General features: G+C 36.7%; 3 protein-coding genes across 4 annotated transcripts in view; 2 read left to right on the top strand and 1 right to left on the bottom strand.

Moving 5' to 3' along the window:
- Positions 1-16,282, top strand: part of scaf4b (SR-related CTD-associated factor 4b) — a 39,346-nt gene extending 23,064 nt beyond the window's left edge. For both annotated transcript variants that reach the window (XM_048160564.1, XM_048160563.1), the window contains 3 exons: positions 12,651-12,795; positions 12,883-12,945; positions 15,073-16,282. In XM_048160564.1, the coding sequence (XP_048016521.1) occupies positions 12,651-12,795; positions 12,883-12,945; positions 15,073-15,623 (759 nt within the window). In that variant the 3' untranslated portion in view covers positions 15,624-16,282. The remainder of the gene's footprint in view (positions 1-12,650; positions 12,796-12,882; positions 12,946-15,072) is intronic.
- LOC125248560 (NACHT, LRR and PYD domains-containing protein 12-like) overlaps positions 1-18,819 on the bottom strand; it is a 1,264,817-nt gene that overhangs the window by 961,446 nt on the left and 284,552 nt on the right. The window lies entirely within an intron of this gene.
- tiam1b (TIAM Rac1 associated GEF 1b) overlaps positions 17,404-18,819 on the top strand; it is a 109,313-nt gene continuing 107,897 nt past the window's right edge. Inside the window, exon 1 of the mRNA XM_048160512.1 lies at positions 17,404-17,552. The gene's annotated coding sequence lies outside the window, so the exon portion shown is untranslated. The remainder of the gene's footprint in view (positions 17,553-18,819) is intronic.

Below are 18,819 nucleotides of genomic sequence, written 5' to 3'. Positions count from 1 at the left end.
TTATTTTTAGTCATCTTTCATCATATTTACCAAGGGTGCCAATAATTCTGACCACCATGTTATTTATTTTGTTTTTGTTGTTTTTACAGTTGCCCTAAAAAAAAAAAAAACCCAAACGTAACTCATCCAGATGATTTATAATCTGAACATCAGCATCGTGGTGTTGATTACCACATATGTCACTTACATCATCTATTTTACTTGTCCTCTCACTTTATAGAAACAAATAAAAATTGTTTACAATAATGTTCTTTAAATGGAAATCTGTGGGACAGGACAACATCAGGCTACACATGCTTTACTGTTAACATGTTTTTTCCTTGTTTTTGTAAACTGAGGGATGAGTCAAAATGGTAATCAGCAGCATGATGGATTAAAAGAACAAACATTTCCTGTTTTTTTTTTTTTTTTGTAAGATCGAGGACACTTTTAATAGCTGAAGTCCACCGCTAAATATTTTTATCAGCTTTTACTGCCATTTCAAAGGTAAATATCTTTTCTCTGCTCTGGAAGAAACAGCATTGACTTTATTACTTATGCTATGGTTCATTAGTTCCTCATATTTGCTAAATGACTGATCAAAACATCAGTTCATCTGCCCTGATGTCTCCACACGCTGAAGGGCTGTTTTCCTGTTTGATGTTACACTGTCAGTGATCCCTGTGTTGAGGACAGAGCTCAATGCTAGCATATGGTCCTGTAGTCAACCATTTGATCTCTGCAAAAAGAAAAAAATCCTGTGTTTTTACAACAACGAAAAAAAAAAAAAAAAAAACTTGGCAGCTGTGGTTGCCAGAAATAATTCTATTAAAAAAAAAATCAGTAAAAAGAAGACATATTTACAGAACAACCTGTAAACAAGAAATTTTAAACCAATAAATCCAACAAGGCACACTGCTATTAAAATCTGTTTTGTACCTTTAACACATATTAACAACCACCATAATAATGCAGGTAGTAAAATAATCAAAGTTCATCAAATAAGTTTTCCACAAGCTGAAGCATATACTAGTATACAGAAGGTGAACAGAGTCATTCACACAAACACAAAACACCATCAAGGTAACACACATGACTCTAAAATAATGCAATAAACGTTCATTAGACAACAGTAGTAACAGAAAACCCAAATAACTGACAAAACTATTAAACAATAATTATTTAAACGAAATACCTTCAAATGAGAAGTTTCATGCTGGGAATGGGAATGACATTCTGGGAATGTCAGATTACAGTTTTCACTGTAAATTATAGACCTTTTGCACCAGAAAAACAAGCCTGCAGCCATCTTTAGAAATTTTGTGTTTAAACTTCTGCTTTTGCGGTAGCTCTGTATATTTCTGTGGTATCGCTGTCGAAGAGAAATTAGCTGGTGTATTTACTTATTGTAGAATTAAAGAAAGTTATCATGAGTATTGTAATGTTTGAAGCAGATGTCATAACAAATGTCAGTAGACCAGGAAGTTTTTAAAATGCAGTTCATTTATAAATCCGTAAGATCTTATCTTCATGCTGTGGAAATACAAACCGGAAGACAACACAGCGAGCGCAGCGCTGAAAAGGGGCGGGGCTACATAAGGTCTGTAAGTTGACTTGTTCGTTTTTTTTTTTTTTTTTTTTTTTTTTTTTTACTTCTAAAAACTGTTCAGTATTGTACTGTAAAATTACATGAAATTTCCAGTTAGATCTTTTACAGTTTGTCCACAGGGAACTTAACACGTTTTTTTACAATATTCTACAGTTAAAATTACATAATTTTTTTATTTTTTTATTCTTTTTTTTTTTTTGCAGTGATAAGACATTCGTTTAAAAAATGCTCGTAAAAATTTGAATATTTCTTTTATTTCTTGGCCTGGTTTCACAGAAAGGTCTTAGATTAAGCCAGGATTAGGTGTTTGTTCAGTCAGGACATTTAAGTAGCTTTTATAAATGTGCCTTAGAAAAAAAAAATATTACTGGTGTGCATCTTAAGACAAAACAGTGGCACTGATATATTGTCAGTGCAAGTTGTTTTCAGTTAAAACAGCTCAAACATAAGTTTAAGTCTGGGACTAGGCTTAAGCCTCGACTGTAAAACCGGATACTTATGTTTTAGCAGATTAATAGATTTTTTTATTATTATTATTTTACCTAATGCACATTGATGTCTTGCTCAGCTCGGTGCTGAATCCACTGTTCGTGAGTCTGAAGGTGTGTTCACACTTGTCATGTTTGGTTCCATTAAAACGAACCCTGGTGCGATTGCTCTGTTAGTACGGTTCATTTGAATAAGTGAAGCTGTCATCTGAACCCTGGTGGAACCCAAGTGGACTGAGACCGCTGAAAAGATGGAGACCACTGAAAACGAACTCTGGTGCGGTTAGAATGAAATATGAATGCAGCACAAACCAAAGATATGTAAACGAAACAAAAACAGGACATGATGTCACAACATGCGACCCTACATAGGAAAGAATGCTCAAGCATACCTGTTTTTAGTCACGATGTTGCCCATCACAGTTCAGTACAGGCTTCAGAACCTCGTCTTCTTGCAGCAGATCTTCGTCGTGTGTGTGACGAAGGAATTCCTGCCACTGTTTTTGACTCCTTTACACATTTTTTTTAAGCTTCACGTCTTCTTAGTTGTACAAAATACCATCATATGCAGGCTATGCACATGCAACAAGTGCATTTCGCCCAGCGCACAACATTGTTTTGGATGTTCGGTAAGTTCCGTCCCGAAATATACATCATAAAAGGAAATATACGTCATTAGGTTCGGTGTTAAAAATGCTAATGTGAATGCTAAGTGAACCAGCACAAATTTTTTTGGGGGTCTGGACTAAATGAGCCAAGTGAATCAAACTATAAGTGTGAACACACCCTCATTTTTTAAACTAGCCTACAGGAAATCAGGTTCAAGACATTTCAGTGCTTTGACTTTCAGTGAGTGACTTAAAGTGCGCTTATTATGCTATTTTAAAGGTTCCTAATTTTGTTTTGGAGGTCTCCTACAATAGGTTTACATCCATCAAATGTCCAAAAAAAAAAAAAAAACACGTTAAAGGGTTAGTTCACCCAAAAATAAAAATTCTGTCATTTATTACTCACCTTCATGTCGTTCCACACCTGTAAGGCCTTTGTTCATCTTCAGAACACAAATTAAGATATTTTTGATGAAATCTAAGAGATTCATAGACAGCAATATAACCACCACTTTCAATGTTCACTGCGCCAGCTGCGTAACAGACTGACAGGGAAAAGGAAAAATTGTTGAATGAATTCATTTTTGTTTTGTTTTTTGCGCATAAAAGCATTCTCGTCACTTCATAACATTAAGGTTGAACCACTGCAGTCACATGGACTATTTTAACTATGTCTTTAGTACCTTTCTGGACCTTGAAAGTAGTGATTATTTTGCTGCCTATGGACGAGTCAGAGAGCTCTCGGATTTCATCAAAAATATCTTAATTTGTGTTCTGAAGATGAATGAAGGTCTTGCAGATATGGAACGACACGGGTGAGTAATTAATGACAGCAGTTTTCATTTTCGGGTGAACTAACCCTTTAATGTTCTCATAATATGCATTGCACATCACCTCATTTTTTTTTAAAGAGTCTGAAAACGGTTTGTTCGAAGATTCAGTCTCTCTAAACCCCTGCTTTCTGAGAGACTGCTCTGATTGGTCAGATGACCCAGTCTGTTGTGATTGGTTGACCACTTACAGTGCGTGAAAAAACTATTTCCATATCTGATCTTCCTCAGCACTTGATGCACAGTGATACAAACAGTAACAATGGTGTTGGTTTTACCGTATCACTTCCAGCTTGAGTCTCACCCTTTTGAAGTGCATCAAAGTGGATTCACAGTGCAGAAGACAGCATCTTCTCGACATGTCATTAACACAAACCAAACTCTTTCAGTCTCAGCTACAACTACAGTGTTTGAGGGTCAAAGTAGACATTCACAATGACCAATGAAGACCATAGGCTGGCATAAATTTGTGACATTCTTACGTAGGCATGTATGTAACAGGAAGTGAAACTGGAATTAGTCCTTTCAGCAGTTCAGAATCGATTCTTTCTTCTAGGAAGCAACTTTATTGATTGTGCACTTTGATCTTTGAAACTTTGCAGACCTTTTACATTCACAAGCAGCTATATTACACTGCATGAAAGTTAATATTCAAAAAGCATAATAGGGTCAATTTAAGAGAACATACCTGTTCACATACTGCACTGCTATGCATGAGTCTTGTAGAAAAATATGAGGTATGCATAAAATAAGCTGAAAACGCTATACAACAAAGGTCCACCATTTGTCTTTTAAAGGCATATTAGTTTAATAAATTAGTTGTTAGTTTCTCCTATTCACAATACCTTAGCAAGGGCTAATTGAAACCAATTAAAGTTCACTCAAAAGCAACTTGGACATAAATTTCCAAAATTCTAAATTGCTCACTGTTTCACATTGCTGCTATTGTACTGTGCAATCGGGGCATTTTACTTTTTAGTACCGTGGATGTAAACATCCTGATGGTTCAGGATCCAGTCTACTAACTCAAAGGTTGAAGGTTCAGTCTCAAGAAGGTCTGATCCAGGACCTGGAGAGTTACTGAGATCTCAAGCCATGCAGCATCAGGAGCGCTGTCTGTGTGGTACTGTAAGTGCTGTGAAGGACGATTCTCCTGAGAAACACTGACAGGGTCTTGTGCATGAATTACTATAACCTGTAGCAGTCTTAAAGTCCTTTAAAGCTATGCTGTTTTTTTTTAACTTTAGTAGTGTGTATAAAACTTTTGTCCTGTCTGATAAGTGAGCAGGGACATGGATGCCAAACATACAATTTTTTTTTTTTTTTTTTTTTTTTTTTTACGTTTTTCTTTGTTATTCAATGTTCCCCATGTGGAGCAGCAGTCGACTTTCTTTAAAACAATGGCATCAAAAAGTATTTATGAAATTTATTTATTTATTTAGGATAAACCCCTTGAGATGTAACATCTCGTTTTCGAGGGGGTCCCTTTGGATACTTAAAGGTGCAGTAAGCTAAGAAACACTTTTTGTTTGTTTTTGTTTTTTTTAAATCAACCCAAACAAACACACCCCTCTCTTCTTTGCTCCGCCCCCAAAATGCACAAACACACAATGCAAGAGTGGATGTCTCTCTATCATAGCTGAAGTGAAGCAAAATAATGTTTTGTGAAAAATAAAAAGATGATGGATGAACAAATAACAAAGAAGAACAAAAAATGAACATACAGTACACAAGAGTTTATACAACAAAGAGTTGGTTGTTAGTTGCCGGCAGCTCCAGACAAACAATGACACTAAAACTCTTGTTTACTGTAGCTAAAATGACAACAACAGCATATCTTTGTTAAGCTGTTTGTTGTTATTCACATATGAAACAGAAACAACTCAACCTCGGCATCTGTTTTGAGACCTTCCTGCTTCGTCTTCTCCAGTGCTGGAAAGCTCATTTTAAAGCGGTCTTAAAGCTCTTGCCTGATCACAACCCTTCTTTTTCCAGTGATATTCCTCTAAACTTTTCTCTTTTATAATGTCTCTCAGCCATCTCTCTTTCTACAGTCTTTTTTCAAATCTCCCTCTTGCTCACTCTCTCTCTCCTCCTCCTCCATCATGAGTGGACACGCCCCCTACTGCTGATTGGCTCACTCTCCCCCATCATTAGTGGATTCACCCCCTACTGCTGATTGGCTACAAGTGTGTTGTGCTGCTCGGTCAGATCCACTTTCTCAGAAATCACTTACTGCACCTTTAATTCACACTACTTTTAAAATCTGAACAGATTTTAAAACACTAGACATCATACTCTTGACCATTTTGTAAATGGTTACAGATTAAAAATGGACATCATAGACGATCATAAACGAATACCAGACTTAAGTTGTTCCAAACACAACAAACTCATGCAGAAACATGCCTCGTTGCTAGGAGATGCATGACAACACTCTTAAAAATAAAGGTTCTTTATTGGCGTCAGTGGTTCCACGAAGAATCTTTAACATCCATGGAACCATTCCATTCCACAAAAGGTTCTTCGTAATAGAAAAGGTTCTTTTAAGCGTCTGAAAGGTTCTTTGGGGAACCAAAAATGGTTCTTCTGTGTCATTAAAACGTCTAAAAAGCTCAAAAATCAAATATTTAACATCTGGATGGAATCATGGCTAAAAACAAGAGTCGTTCCATTCCACATTTTCTGTGAAATGTCAACTCTGACTTTCGACAATAGTGTTGATTCGTCCAGACTGTAAATCATGGCAAAAATCTGTACAAAAGTGCATTCCATTCTATTCCATTCCAGCCTTTAGATAGCAAAATATATTTTTATATTTTAAAGAATCATAGCCCAAAAGGAATGTTGTTGTGTTTTAAGTTCTAAAACTGTTACTGGTCAAAAAAGTAGTGTGCCACATTCTGCTTGCTTGATATTCAGACAATTTAAATGTCTAAATTCTTGTGGTTAATATATATATATATATATATATATATATATATATATATATATATATATATATATATATATATATATATATATATATATATATATATATATATATATATATATACAGTGCACAGTATAAATGAGTACACCCCCTCTGAAACTTCTGAAAGTCAGCAATTACTCAATTACTTAGAAGACATGTTAGGGTTCTTTAGAGATATAATGTTCCAGCAAGTCTGCTTAATCAATTATCAAAGAAGCATGTCAAAATTATTCAGGGAAATAAGATTTTCTTATCAAGGTGATGAAATGTTGTGTAGCAAAAATGAGTATACCCTCCTAACAGTTACTAAATAAAATTAAATAAAAAATTTCTGGTGTAAGTTTAAGGCAATGTGTGATCAACAGGTAACTATATTGAACCAAAACATTTAAAGAGAAGTCATTTCTTGACAATTAAAAGTGTTATATAGCCCACTGAATCATTCTCAGACTTAATGCTGACAACAATGAAACCACTTGGGAGAGAACTGTCAGGAGACTTATTTCTTAGCACAAAAGAGGACAGTGGTACAAGAGGATTACCAAATCATTGTTTTAAGTGTGGAAATCTAGCAAAAATAACACAGAAATTCAAAAACAATAGACTTGTGACAAGGCCCCTGAAATAATCAGGCCTTCATTTTAAGCTTTCATTTAGTGATGAGGGATTTTTTGCTAGACAAAGACCAGGAGAAATACCAAGCGAATGTCTCAGAGCCAGCAAAAGCTATGAAAAGAGTGATTGCAGAAATGACATGCATGGTTGTTGTTCTCACTGGAACTGCCTGTAGCACACAATGAAGTCAGTTAGCCATTTCCAAAGCCTATATTTACAAAATATAGATTCTGGGAATCAATACTCTGGTCTCATGAGACCAAATCAATCATTTTGGATCTAACAGCATCCAAAATGTTCTGGTGTTGCTAGAGGAGGAGTACAGTGATAAGTGCCTGGTTCCCACAGTAAAGTTCAGTCGTAGTAAAGCTCTTATATAGGGATGTATGAGTGTTGAATTCCCACACCACTATTTAATTTAATACACAAACCTGAAACAGAAGAAGTTACCCTTTCCTCATTCCCTGCATTGTTGGGCATGTTTTCAACATGACAATGAGGATATGCATTCTCCCAAGGTGAAAAACCTTCTGTGGACATGTATTGCACTCAATCTTAACACTCTTGAGCGCCTGTGGGGGATTCTGTAGAGACGAGTTGAGCAACACTCCCCATTAAAGATCAGCGCATTTAAGGAGCTCATCATCCAGGAGTTAAACAGGACAGATGTGACAATTTGTCATGAACTTGTACACTCCGTGCCAAGAAGGGTCAGAGCAGTATATTCAAAATTGATGGAGGGCATACTAAGTACTAGAATATTATACATTTGTTGAATTAAATCTAGGGTGTACTCATTTCTGCAATCCTTAATTTAAACAAAATTGGCTAATTTACTTATTTTATGGCTATTAATGACATATATTTCTCAGTTTTTATTATGTATATGTTTAATACATTTTAGTTTTGCTGTCTTTCCATGAATTGTATTAGTGATCATAAAGAAAATACATCTTTTGTATTTGTTCAGAGGGGGTGTACTCATTTATGCTGTGCACTCTCTCTCTCTCTCTCTCTCTCTCTATATATATATATATATTAGTTACACTTCACAATTAAGCTCAATTCATTAGTTATTGCATTAGGTATTATGATCTTACCATAAACAGTACTTGGACATTATTTGTTAATCATTGTTTATGTGCATATCTACACATACTATATATTTAACTATTTTCAAGTTATATAAATTTACATTAGCTAATGTATAATGAATGGACATGAATTAACAATGAACCTTAACCTAGATAAATAAATGTATTCACAAATTGAATCTTGTTGAAAAAATTTTACCATATTTTACCATATTTATATGTGAAAAGTAATATATTTTATAACAGTTTAATGTAATCTGATTGTTTAACTACATGAAAAATAGGTCTAAAGGAAGAACATATAAAAAACTAAACATAATGATTGAAACCCCCAAAAAGAAGGTCTATTACTAAGTATTGTTAGCTAGAAACTAGAATCTGTAACATGGCTAGAAACTTCCTAGTAAAACTGTATATGAATCCCAGGTGATCAAATAGATTGCTTAATGCAGCTGTGCGTTTTCTCTGCTTTAATGGGATTCTTTAGCCACATATGGGTTCACTGGAGACACCGATTCATTCATTCATTTACAGGTTCATCTATATAGGATTAACAGCTTAACCCTTACATGTCAGACTCAGCACTTCTGTCTCAGTGTTGAGCATGTCTCGCTGCAGAAATGAGACCAGTATTGCATATTGGAGTCTTATGGTTCAATGCACCAAGCTCAAAACTACTTGTATTGGTGAGGTTTTTTTCCCAGTACAAGCAGCCACAGTATATATTATTCTTTGGTTTGTGAATGTGCCTCTAGATGTCCTCAGTCTGCTGTCATTCTGCATGCTCATTATAAGTGTTTGTGTACAGAGGTGTTTGTCAGGATTGTGCTAATGGAGAGCCTCTATAGGGTCAGCGGATATCTGATATCATCTCTGTGTGAGTCTGGGACCAAACTTCAATACAATATTGAAATCTAAATATAAGTGCTGAAAAGTTAATATATCAGTATTACTGGATATTTACAGAGGTATTGCCATTGGATCATTGAGTCTTGAGTTTGCAGGCTGTTGCAGAGCAATTTCTGAGGTAAAATTGTTGCTAGATTTGTCAAACTTTGAAGTTCAAGGAATGGTTGTCTCACATGTGAATGGAGGGAAAACAGTTTCTGATTACTTCTGTTCTGTCTGCACAGTGTAGAGAAGAATTGCAACTCCCAATTGTTGTCTAGGCATAAAAGGTTAAGATGACAAGATGACCAAAAAATATACTCTGAATTTGTGCTCTGCATTTCACCCATCCATCGCACACACACACACACACAAACAGCAGTGAGTATTGAACACACACACCTGGAGCAGTGGGCAGCCATTTTTGCTGCGGCACCCGGGGGAGCGATTGGGGTTAGGTGTCTTCCTCAAGGACACCTCAGAGAGCGTTGTGCATTCACCCCCCCACCTACATTCCTGCCGGTACTGAGACTCAAACCCACGACCTTCGGGTTACAAGTCAGACTCTGTAACCATTGGGCCACAATTGCCCCTACTTTGTGTCAAAGTAGCAAAACACCCTGATGGTTCCAGTGTCACCGTCTCATTCATGGATCTTGTTGCACGCAGCTCTAATCTCATTGGTTGGTTTATGCAACTTCAGGGCTTTTCACACTTGAAGTAGTGAGCCCTCATTCTTCTCATGCTGTTGCTCCACACTCAACCTGTTCTAGTATTGCGCATACTCATACATTACCGACTGTAATATCAAGTTTATCCTGAATGGATTTATTGGACTATAAAATTAAGAATGAATCATCTTCACTCAGATTCACGTGTTTTCTGTAGCCATTGCATTTTCTCTCTCTGTTTAAATAATGCGTTGTGTTTCTGTGACTGTCCATAGCATTTGAATATGAGGCACTTGATTGGTTGTCGGTTGCTATGCCTCTAGTCATAATCTAACACCACATTATTTCACACTGTACAGGTTTGGCACCGTAATGCAGGGTTAACAGTGAAAAATATCACTAATCCTGCTCCGGAGCCAGTCTTTCATAACCCCAGGTAAAAAGCAGTGCTAACTCTGCTTCTGAATTACAAGTGTGAAACATTCCTTTAAAGGTGCCCTAGAATTAAAAATTGAATTTACCTTGGCATAGTACATGGAAATGACATACAGTGAGTCTCAAACTCCATTGTTTCCTCCTCCTTATATAAATCTCATTTGTTTAAAAGACCTCAGAAGAACAGGCGAATCTCAACATAACACCGACTGTTACGTAACAGTCGGGATCATTAATATGCACGCCCCCAATATTTGCATATGCCATATGGCAGCCAGTATTAACGTCTGGATCTGTGCACAGCTGAATCATCAGACTAGGTAAGCAAGCAAGGGCAACATTAGCATGTTTTGCTAATGTACTGTTAAATGTGGTTAATGTTACCATCGTTTCTTACTGCATTTACGGAGACAAGAGAGCCATCGCTATTTTAATTTTTAAACACTTGCAGTCTGTATAATGCATAAACACAACTTCATTCTTTATAAATCTCTCTAACAGTGTACAAATGTAAACATCCAAATAAATACCATACTTACGTGATTAGACATGTTGCATGATGAACACTTTGTAAAGATCCATTTTGAGGGTTATATTAGCTTTGTGAACTTTGTTTATGCTGTTTAAGGCAAGCGCGAGCTCCGGGGGAGGGGGAGCACGAGAATTTAAAGGGGCCGCAGCCTATATCGGTGCATAGTTAATGATGCCCCAAAATAGGCAGTTAAAAAAATGAATAAAAAAAAATCTATGGGGTATTTTGAGCTGAAACTTCACAGACACATTCAGGGGACACCTTAGACTTATATTACAAATTTTGAAAAGACGTTCTACGGCACCTTTAACTGGAGTTAAAAGCAGGGAATAGAATGATGATAACCTGGGGTTAAGCACAGTATGAAAAGTCCTTTGGTGTTTAGTATTTTAACAGATCACCTGAGAACAAATTCAAGTTTGCAACTTATACAATGAAGAATCCAGTGATTTAGTTCTTCAGCAAAGAGCTCAAAGCAAGTGTGATCAAAAGTTTTCATTTGACACACAAAGTAGCATGTTTACTAGCCATTCATAAGCAGAACTATATATTACACTTTATCTGTCTATCTTAGTCTATGATGTAACTGTATTTATATGGAGCCCCTACGGGGACATGGTGGTGGAAAAAAATATGAGATAGGAGGAGAAATAAGAAATCAATGCTTTTGCATTCTCTCACAAATGTTTTGCAAACATTTTGTGAGTGAATGCAAAGTTTCCCGAGAGAACGCAAAAGCATTGCCAAATAATTTTTCCTCCCATCTCATATTTTTTTTCTACACCACGTCCCTTTATGGACTCCTTATATTTAATTTATTACATTAATGCATACATTTAGATCATTTCTCCAATGTTTTTGGTCATTGTACTTTTTATTTGAATACTTTATATTTAATAATAATAGTTTTTTTCTACTGGTAGTCTATTAATGTGATATTTCAGATACCCCTTGCAAAAAAACAACACAAAATCTGCACATAAAAACCAGTCAGGTGCTTTGAAGGCCGAAAGGACTGGAACACACAACACGACATTTAAAATCGGAACAAATTTTAAAAAGTTAGGCATCAAACACTTGCTGACTGAGAATCACACAAACTTCTCGAGTTGTTCCTCAAGCAGAAACTCCTCATTGCCAGGAGATACATAACAAATGGAAACTGTTCTAAAATGGGCTCAAAATATCAAACGTATTTGATCTCTTCTGACTGAATGTAATCAGAGTCTGAAGCTAAACAACAGAGTCTGTGTCCATCATTTCTGTGAAATTGGTCAACACAAATCTGCAGACTGGCTCTGACTTTCGCCAGTATTGTCGACTTGTCCAGACTTGTATAGCTTGGCAAAAATCATGTAGTGTATTCCAGCCTGAAGTGGGTGGCCCAGAACAAGTGGCAAAGTAGACCAGACCTTATGCTGATAGTCAAAAGATTGGCTTTATTTCTAAACTCTCCTGCACTGAGGTGTCTTTGGTGAAAACAAGTCACCTTGTAAAAAGGATGACCTCCACAGGACTTCCATAAGATCAAACTTCCATAATCTTTTCATCAGTTCAATTTTTTGGTGGGCTGACATTGTCAGACTGTATATGATGCCAGGATCAGGTGATGGCTTTTGCTGATATTTCAAAAAAAGTAATGGAAGAAGAAACCTATTAATTGTTTAATGGGAGCTTAATGTTGTACATTACCTGTGCATGTAAGATCTTTATTTTTGAATGTATGACTCCAGATGGCAGGAAATTACATTTAAATTAGTATTTAAATGAGTATTTTCTGGTTTATTTGTATTTTGTTTGCAATAAAGAACACAAAACACTCTTTGCCTATTCATGTCATGTCCTTATGAACATATCTTTAGGATTTCTCAATCATTAATATCCTTTCACACAGAGCTTCCTCACCCATTTCCTCTCTGTATTACAGAGCCCTTCAGTTCAGCCTGTTTCCACAATGAATGTCATCCCAGGACCCCTTCCTAACATGAGTTTACCACCTCCAGCCATGATCACAGGAGCCTCCCCTCCGCCTTTCCCTCCTCTTGGATTCAACCCGCCACAGATGCCTGCAGGTACAAAACAGACAGACACAGATTGATAGATAGATCAAGCATGAAATAAAAACACAAATTCACCTGATTATGAATTGTTACATACAGGATTCCATCCTGTCATCCCAGTGGCCTCTATGAACCCTGCAGGTCCTCCTCCATCCATCACAGGTACAGCGGATCAAGTGTGACTCAATATACAGTTAAATTCAACATGAAATCAAACTATTTATTTACTTTCTTAATACATGTTCCTGGTCGTAGTGTAAATGATTAATGACTCAAAATGATTCATCAGTGCATGTTACTCCAAAGGAACTATTATGGTTTTGAAATTCGGTAACACTTTATTTTACAGTGTCAGTTACAAATGTTACATGTAGTTACTATAGTAATAACAGTAAATTATGCATAGTTACATGCAACTAACCCTAAACCAAACCAAACCCTAATCTTAACCCTATAGGGAGTACATGTAGTAACTTAATATTCCTCAGTACTTACAGGTGCTGGTCATAGAATATCATCAAAAAGTTGATTTATTTCACTAATTCCATTCAAAAAGTGAAACTTGTATAATATATTCATTCATTACACACAGACTGATATATTTCAAATGTTTATTTCTTTTCATTTTGATGATTATAACTGACAACTAAGGAAAATCCCAAATTCAGTATCTCAGAAAATTAGAATATTACTTAAGACCAATACAAAGAAAGAATTTTTAGAAATCTTGGCCAACTGAAAAGTATGAACATGAAAAGTATGAGCATGTACAGCACTCAATACTTAGTTGGGGCTCCTTTTGCCTGAATTACTGCAGCAATGCGGCGTGACATGGAGTCGATCAGTCTGTGGCACTGCTCAGGTGTTATGAGAGCCCAGGTTGCTCTGATAGTAACCTTCAGCTCTTCTGCATTGTTGGGTCTGGCATATCGCATCTTCCTCTTCACAGTATCCCATAGATTTTCTATGGGATTAAGGTCAGGCGAGTATGCTGGCCAATTAAGAACAGGGATACCATGGTCATTAAACCAGGTACTGGTAGCTTTGGCACTGTGTGGAGGTGCCAAGTCCTGTTGGAAAATGAAATCTGCATCTCCATAAAGTTGGTCAGCAGCAGGAAGCATGAAGTTCTCTAAAACTTCCTGGTATACGGCTGCGTTGACCTTGGACCTCAGAAAACACAGTGGACCAACACCAGCAGATGACATGGCACCCCAAACCATCACTGACTGTGGAAACTTTACACTGGACCTCAAGCAACGTGGATTGTGTGCCTCTCCTCTCTTCCTCCAGACTCTGGGACCCTGATTTCCAAAGGAAATGCAAAATTTACTTTCATCAGAGAACATAACTTTGGACCACTCAGCAGCAGTCCAGTCCTTTTTGTCTTTAGACGCTTCTGACACTGTCTGTTGTTCAAGAGTGGCTTGACACAAGGAATGTGACAGCTGAAACCCATGTCTTGCATACGTCTGTGCGTAGTGGTTCTTGAAGCACTGACTCCAGCTGCAGTCCACTCTTTGTGAATCTCCCCCACATTTTTGAATGGGTTTTGTTTCACAATCCTCTCCAGGGTGCGGTTATCCCTATTGCTTGTACACTTTTTTCTACCACATCTTTTCCTTCCCTTCGCCTCTCTATTAATGTGCTTGGACACAGAGCTCTGTGAACAGCCAGCCTCTTTTGCAATGACCTTTTGTGTCTTGCCCTCCTTGTGCAAGGTGTCAATGATCGTCTTTTGGACAACTGTCAAGTCAGCAGTCTTCCCCATGATTGTGTAGCCTACAGAACTAGACTGAGAGACCATTTAAATGCCTTTGCAGGTGTTTTGAGTTAATTAGCTGATTAGAGTGTGGCACCAGGTGTCTTCAATATTAAACCTTTTCACAATATTCTAATTTTCTGAGATACTGAATTTGGGATTTTCCTTAGTTGTCAGTTATAATCATCAAAATTAAAAGAAATAAACATTTGAAATATATCAGTCTGTGTGTAATGAATTAATATAATGTTCAAGTTTCACTTTTTGAATGGAATTAGTAAAATAAATAAACTTTTTGATGATATTCTAATTATATGACCAGCACCTGTAAATGTATAATTACGCTGTAACGAAGACACCTTAAAATAAAGTGTAACCTGAATAAAAGTGTAACCTCTATAAAATTATGTGGTGAATATCCTGTAATATATCACATAATTGGACTGGAAGACTGATAAATGTGTAAATGATGTTTGAGATCATTAATATGCTAAAGCTAGTGTTTTTTTTTTCTTTTGTAATATCAGAAAGCCCAACCAAAGATCCTTCAGAGGACCCTCCTGAGCTTTCCAAGAGTCACATGGACCCGACAGGAGCTCAAGCTCTTAGTCCGCCACATCTCACGGGGATTCTGGGGTCCAGACCGGGACCTCTACCGCCACACCCCCCTGTGGGGCTCCGCCCACCATTCATTCCTGCTTTCCCCAATAATGGGCCTCATCCCATCCATCACCCTCCAAATATGCCCCCACAAATGATGCCCCCCAGGGGCCCCAACCCAATGTTTAGTGAACCTCCTGCGGGCCGATTTCGGATGCCCATGATGGGCCCTCCAAGACACAATGGGCCTCCAAGACACGATGGCCCTCCAAGACACGATGGCCCTCCAAGACACGATGGCCCTCTAAGACACGATTTCCCCCCTCACAGGCCCCCCATGGGTCATAGGGGAGAGGAACCGCACTGGCGGGAACAAGCACCCGAAAGGGGCCCGGACAGATTTGGAAACGAGCCACCGTTTCATCGGGGTGGGTGGGGCAGGGGCGGCCCTCGTGGACGAAGTCGCTTTGGGAACTGAGTTGGGTATTTTTATTGGCCAATAGCTTCAGCTCCGACTGGACTGCGGAAAACGGGACTCTGCGTCCTGTTGACGGGATTACGGAGAACACATGAAATTAACGGACACAGTTTCTAAAGTTCACGTTTCTGAATACCAGTGATGGTGCTCACCTTTCTACATGTTGTAATATTCGTTTGAATAGGCGAGACAGAATCAAGGATCACATATTATGAAATTCCCGTTTGCACTTTCTCACTCCATGTAAAATAGAAGAGGTCTGTAATATTTCAGAAGTTACACTTGCTACTATAAACTAACATTAGAGGTCTAGTGTAACAGGTTTCATGTAAATAGTCCGGTTTGCACACTTTACGATTGTTGTAACATGAAGAAACCATCTCTGGAATATGTTTATCCCAGCTTCCGTTGTGTATATTTGGAGGAAATATTTAGTTTAACGCTTCTGTAGCCTTTCAGCGAGGAAGTATAGTGTAACCACTGTGTTGTGTAATCATTAGAGCTGTAGGTTACACTCGTCAACGGTAGAGCAGCATCTTTGGTGGTTTAATTTTACGAAGCTATTTTTTTACCAATCATTCTTGGTTTCTTTTTCTGTCTTAAAGGTTTATATTAACATGCTAAAATGAACATGAGTAAATGTTGTGTGACTACGTAAACTGACTTCTTCGTTTTTATTAATTATGAACAAATAATAACTCCCATCTACTTGATTATTTATTTATTTATTTTGCAAATACTTTACGTGCAGTTCTGCAGTGATATCAGTAGAGGGCGCCATTTATCAAGACACAATGATCCCTGTCAGTCTGGTACAGTGTTGAAAAATGTATTTATCAACACACCTGTTAGTTAAAATTAAATATTAACTATTGTTGTTAATTTGCATGTTAACTTTAAGAGTAAAGGCAGGTAATTGTGAAACGAAAAATGGTAGTACAGTTACTGTTGAATCATTCCAGAAGATTTCAGCACAAACAATGAGTTATATTTAATATTTCTCAATTTTATACAGATATGGTTAATGTCTTATGAATATTTTTTTCTTTTTAGTGCTGATAAAGATTTTAACTATTTTAAATACCATTTAAAAACAATCATTTTAATATTGTATTTAGTAATAATAGGCTATAATATGAATAACGTCTTGTATATTTATATATTATTATTATTAGTAGTAGTAGTAGTAGTAGTAGTAATATTATATACTATTAAATTACTATTTCAATTTCATTTATTATATTTCATAATCAAATATTTTAAAAATGCACATCCATTGAGTAAAAATTACTATTTGTTATAGTTATAATTATTAAAATAAGTCTCTAAGTGCCATCTGAAATTTTCGTCTAAAATGAGCATTTTTATCAAGCTTGTACGTTTATGGTTTATGCTCAGTTATTTCACTTTAATGGCAATGAAAAGGACCTATTAATTGCCATTAAAGTGAAATTACTGAACCTAAACATTAGAGCTTGATAAAAATGCTCATTTTAGAAGAAAATTTCAGAGGCTTTTGCATCTGAAGTCTTTATATATATATATATATATATATATATATATATATATATATATATATATATATATTATATTATATTATATTATATTTTATATTATTATAATATTTTATATATATATATATATATATATATATATATATATATATATATATATATATAATAATGATTATAAATTAAACACACATAGACATTAGCATGGTACCAACAAGTGTGCGCGCGCGCAAAGGTAAGCTCTGGTGTTCCACGGGCACAGCGCGCGCGCTCCTCCCTTCAGCCGCGAGCTAAACACTAGAAGCGCGTGTGCGCGCTCGGAGCGCCGAGTCTGACAGGAGAGACGCGCTGGATGCCATGATGTCTCACATCACCGCCAGTCACCCCACACGCAGAGCACCGTACGGAATTATGACAGGTATGTACACGTAATAATATAAATTTGCAAATGAATGGCAGTGTTTTGTGTGGAATTGCGTTGAGGCGACACAAATGCTGATGCGCGTGACTGCGGCATCACTGGAGACCGCACGTGCTGGGCGCGAAATGTTAATTGACTCGCAGTAATTGTGTTTATCTAGACTGCGTGAACATCCATAACAAATGTCCTGGGTTTCCGATCGTCCTGTGGTTTGTTTTTTTTGCTCCCGCCCTGGTCAGCAGTTTCTAATGGACATTCAGTCATGATTTGAAAGCATCCTAATGGGAATTTCCAACATAGTGCAATAAGTATGTATTTTAGGACACATTGTTTCCCAGATGTCCCTCTGGAACATAACAAATTAAGAATTTTAAAACTTTCACTTCATCCAGTAACATCTTATTTGATATATAATTTCTGCTTTATGGTTCCAAATGTTGATAGAAGTTCAAATAGGAATCCTGTACAAATTGCTTTAGAATTTTTCACTGTATGGAGTATGTTCTGAGAACATTAGTTTACGGTTTTAAGTCAAATAAACCTTAAAGGATTAGTTCACTTTCAAATTAAAATTTCCTGATAATTTACTCACCCCCATGTCATCCAAGATGTTAATGTCTTTCTTTCTTCAGTCGAAAAGAAATTAAGGTTTTTGATGAAAACATTCCAGGATTATTCTCCTTATAGTGGACTTCAATGGCCTCCAAACGGTTGAAGGTCAAAATTACAGTTTCAGTGCAGCTTCAAAGGGGTTTAAATGATACCAGACGAGGAATAAGGGTCTTATCTAGAGAAATCACCGCTCATTTTCTAAAAAATATGTAAAAAATTCTATACATTTTAACCATAAATGCTCATCTTGAACTAGCTCTCTTCTTCTCTATTAGAATTCCGGCAGTGTAGACACTGCTAAGTGTATTACTGCCCTCTTCAGGTCAAAGTTTGAATTAATTGTTATATACTTGCACTAGCATATTGTATATGACAATTTATTTCAAGCAGTAATACACTTAGTATTGTCTACACTGCTGGAATTCAAATAGAGAAGAAGAAGAGAGCTAGTTCAAGATTTATGGTTCCATTTATGGTTTTACATATTTTTTTAGAAAATGAGCGGTCATTTCTCTAGAAAAGACCCTTATTTCTTGTCTGGGATCGCTGTAAACTGTAATTTTGACCTTCAACCGTTTGGGCTCCATTGAAGTCCACTATATGGAGAAAAATCCTGGAATGTTTTCATCAAAAACCTTAATTTCTTTTTGAC

Source organism: Megalobrama amblycephala, linkage group LG16 (genome assembly GCF_018812025.1).
Source record: "Megalobrama amblycephala isolate DHTTF-2021 linkage group LG16, ASM1881202v1, whole genome shotgun sequence".
In the NCBI taxonomy this organism is placed as follows: Eukaryota; Metazoa; Chordata; class Actinopteri; order Cypriniformes; family Xenocyprididae; genus Megalobrama; species Megalobrama amblycephala.
The sequence above is the reverse complement of the archived record's forward strand: the minus strand, read 5'-3'. Positions and strand labels throughout refer to the sequence as shown.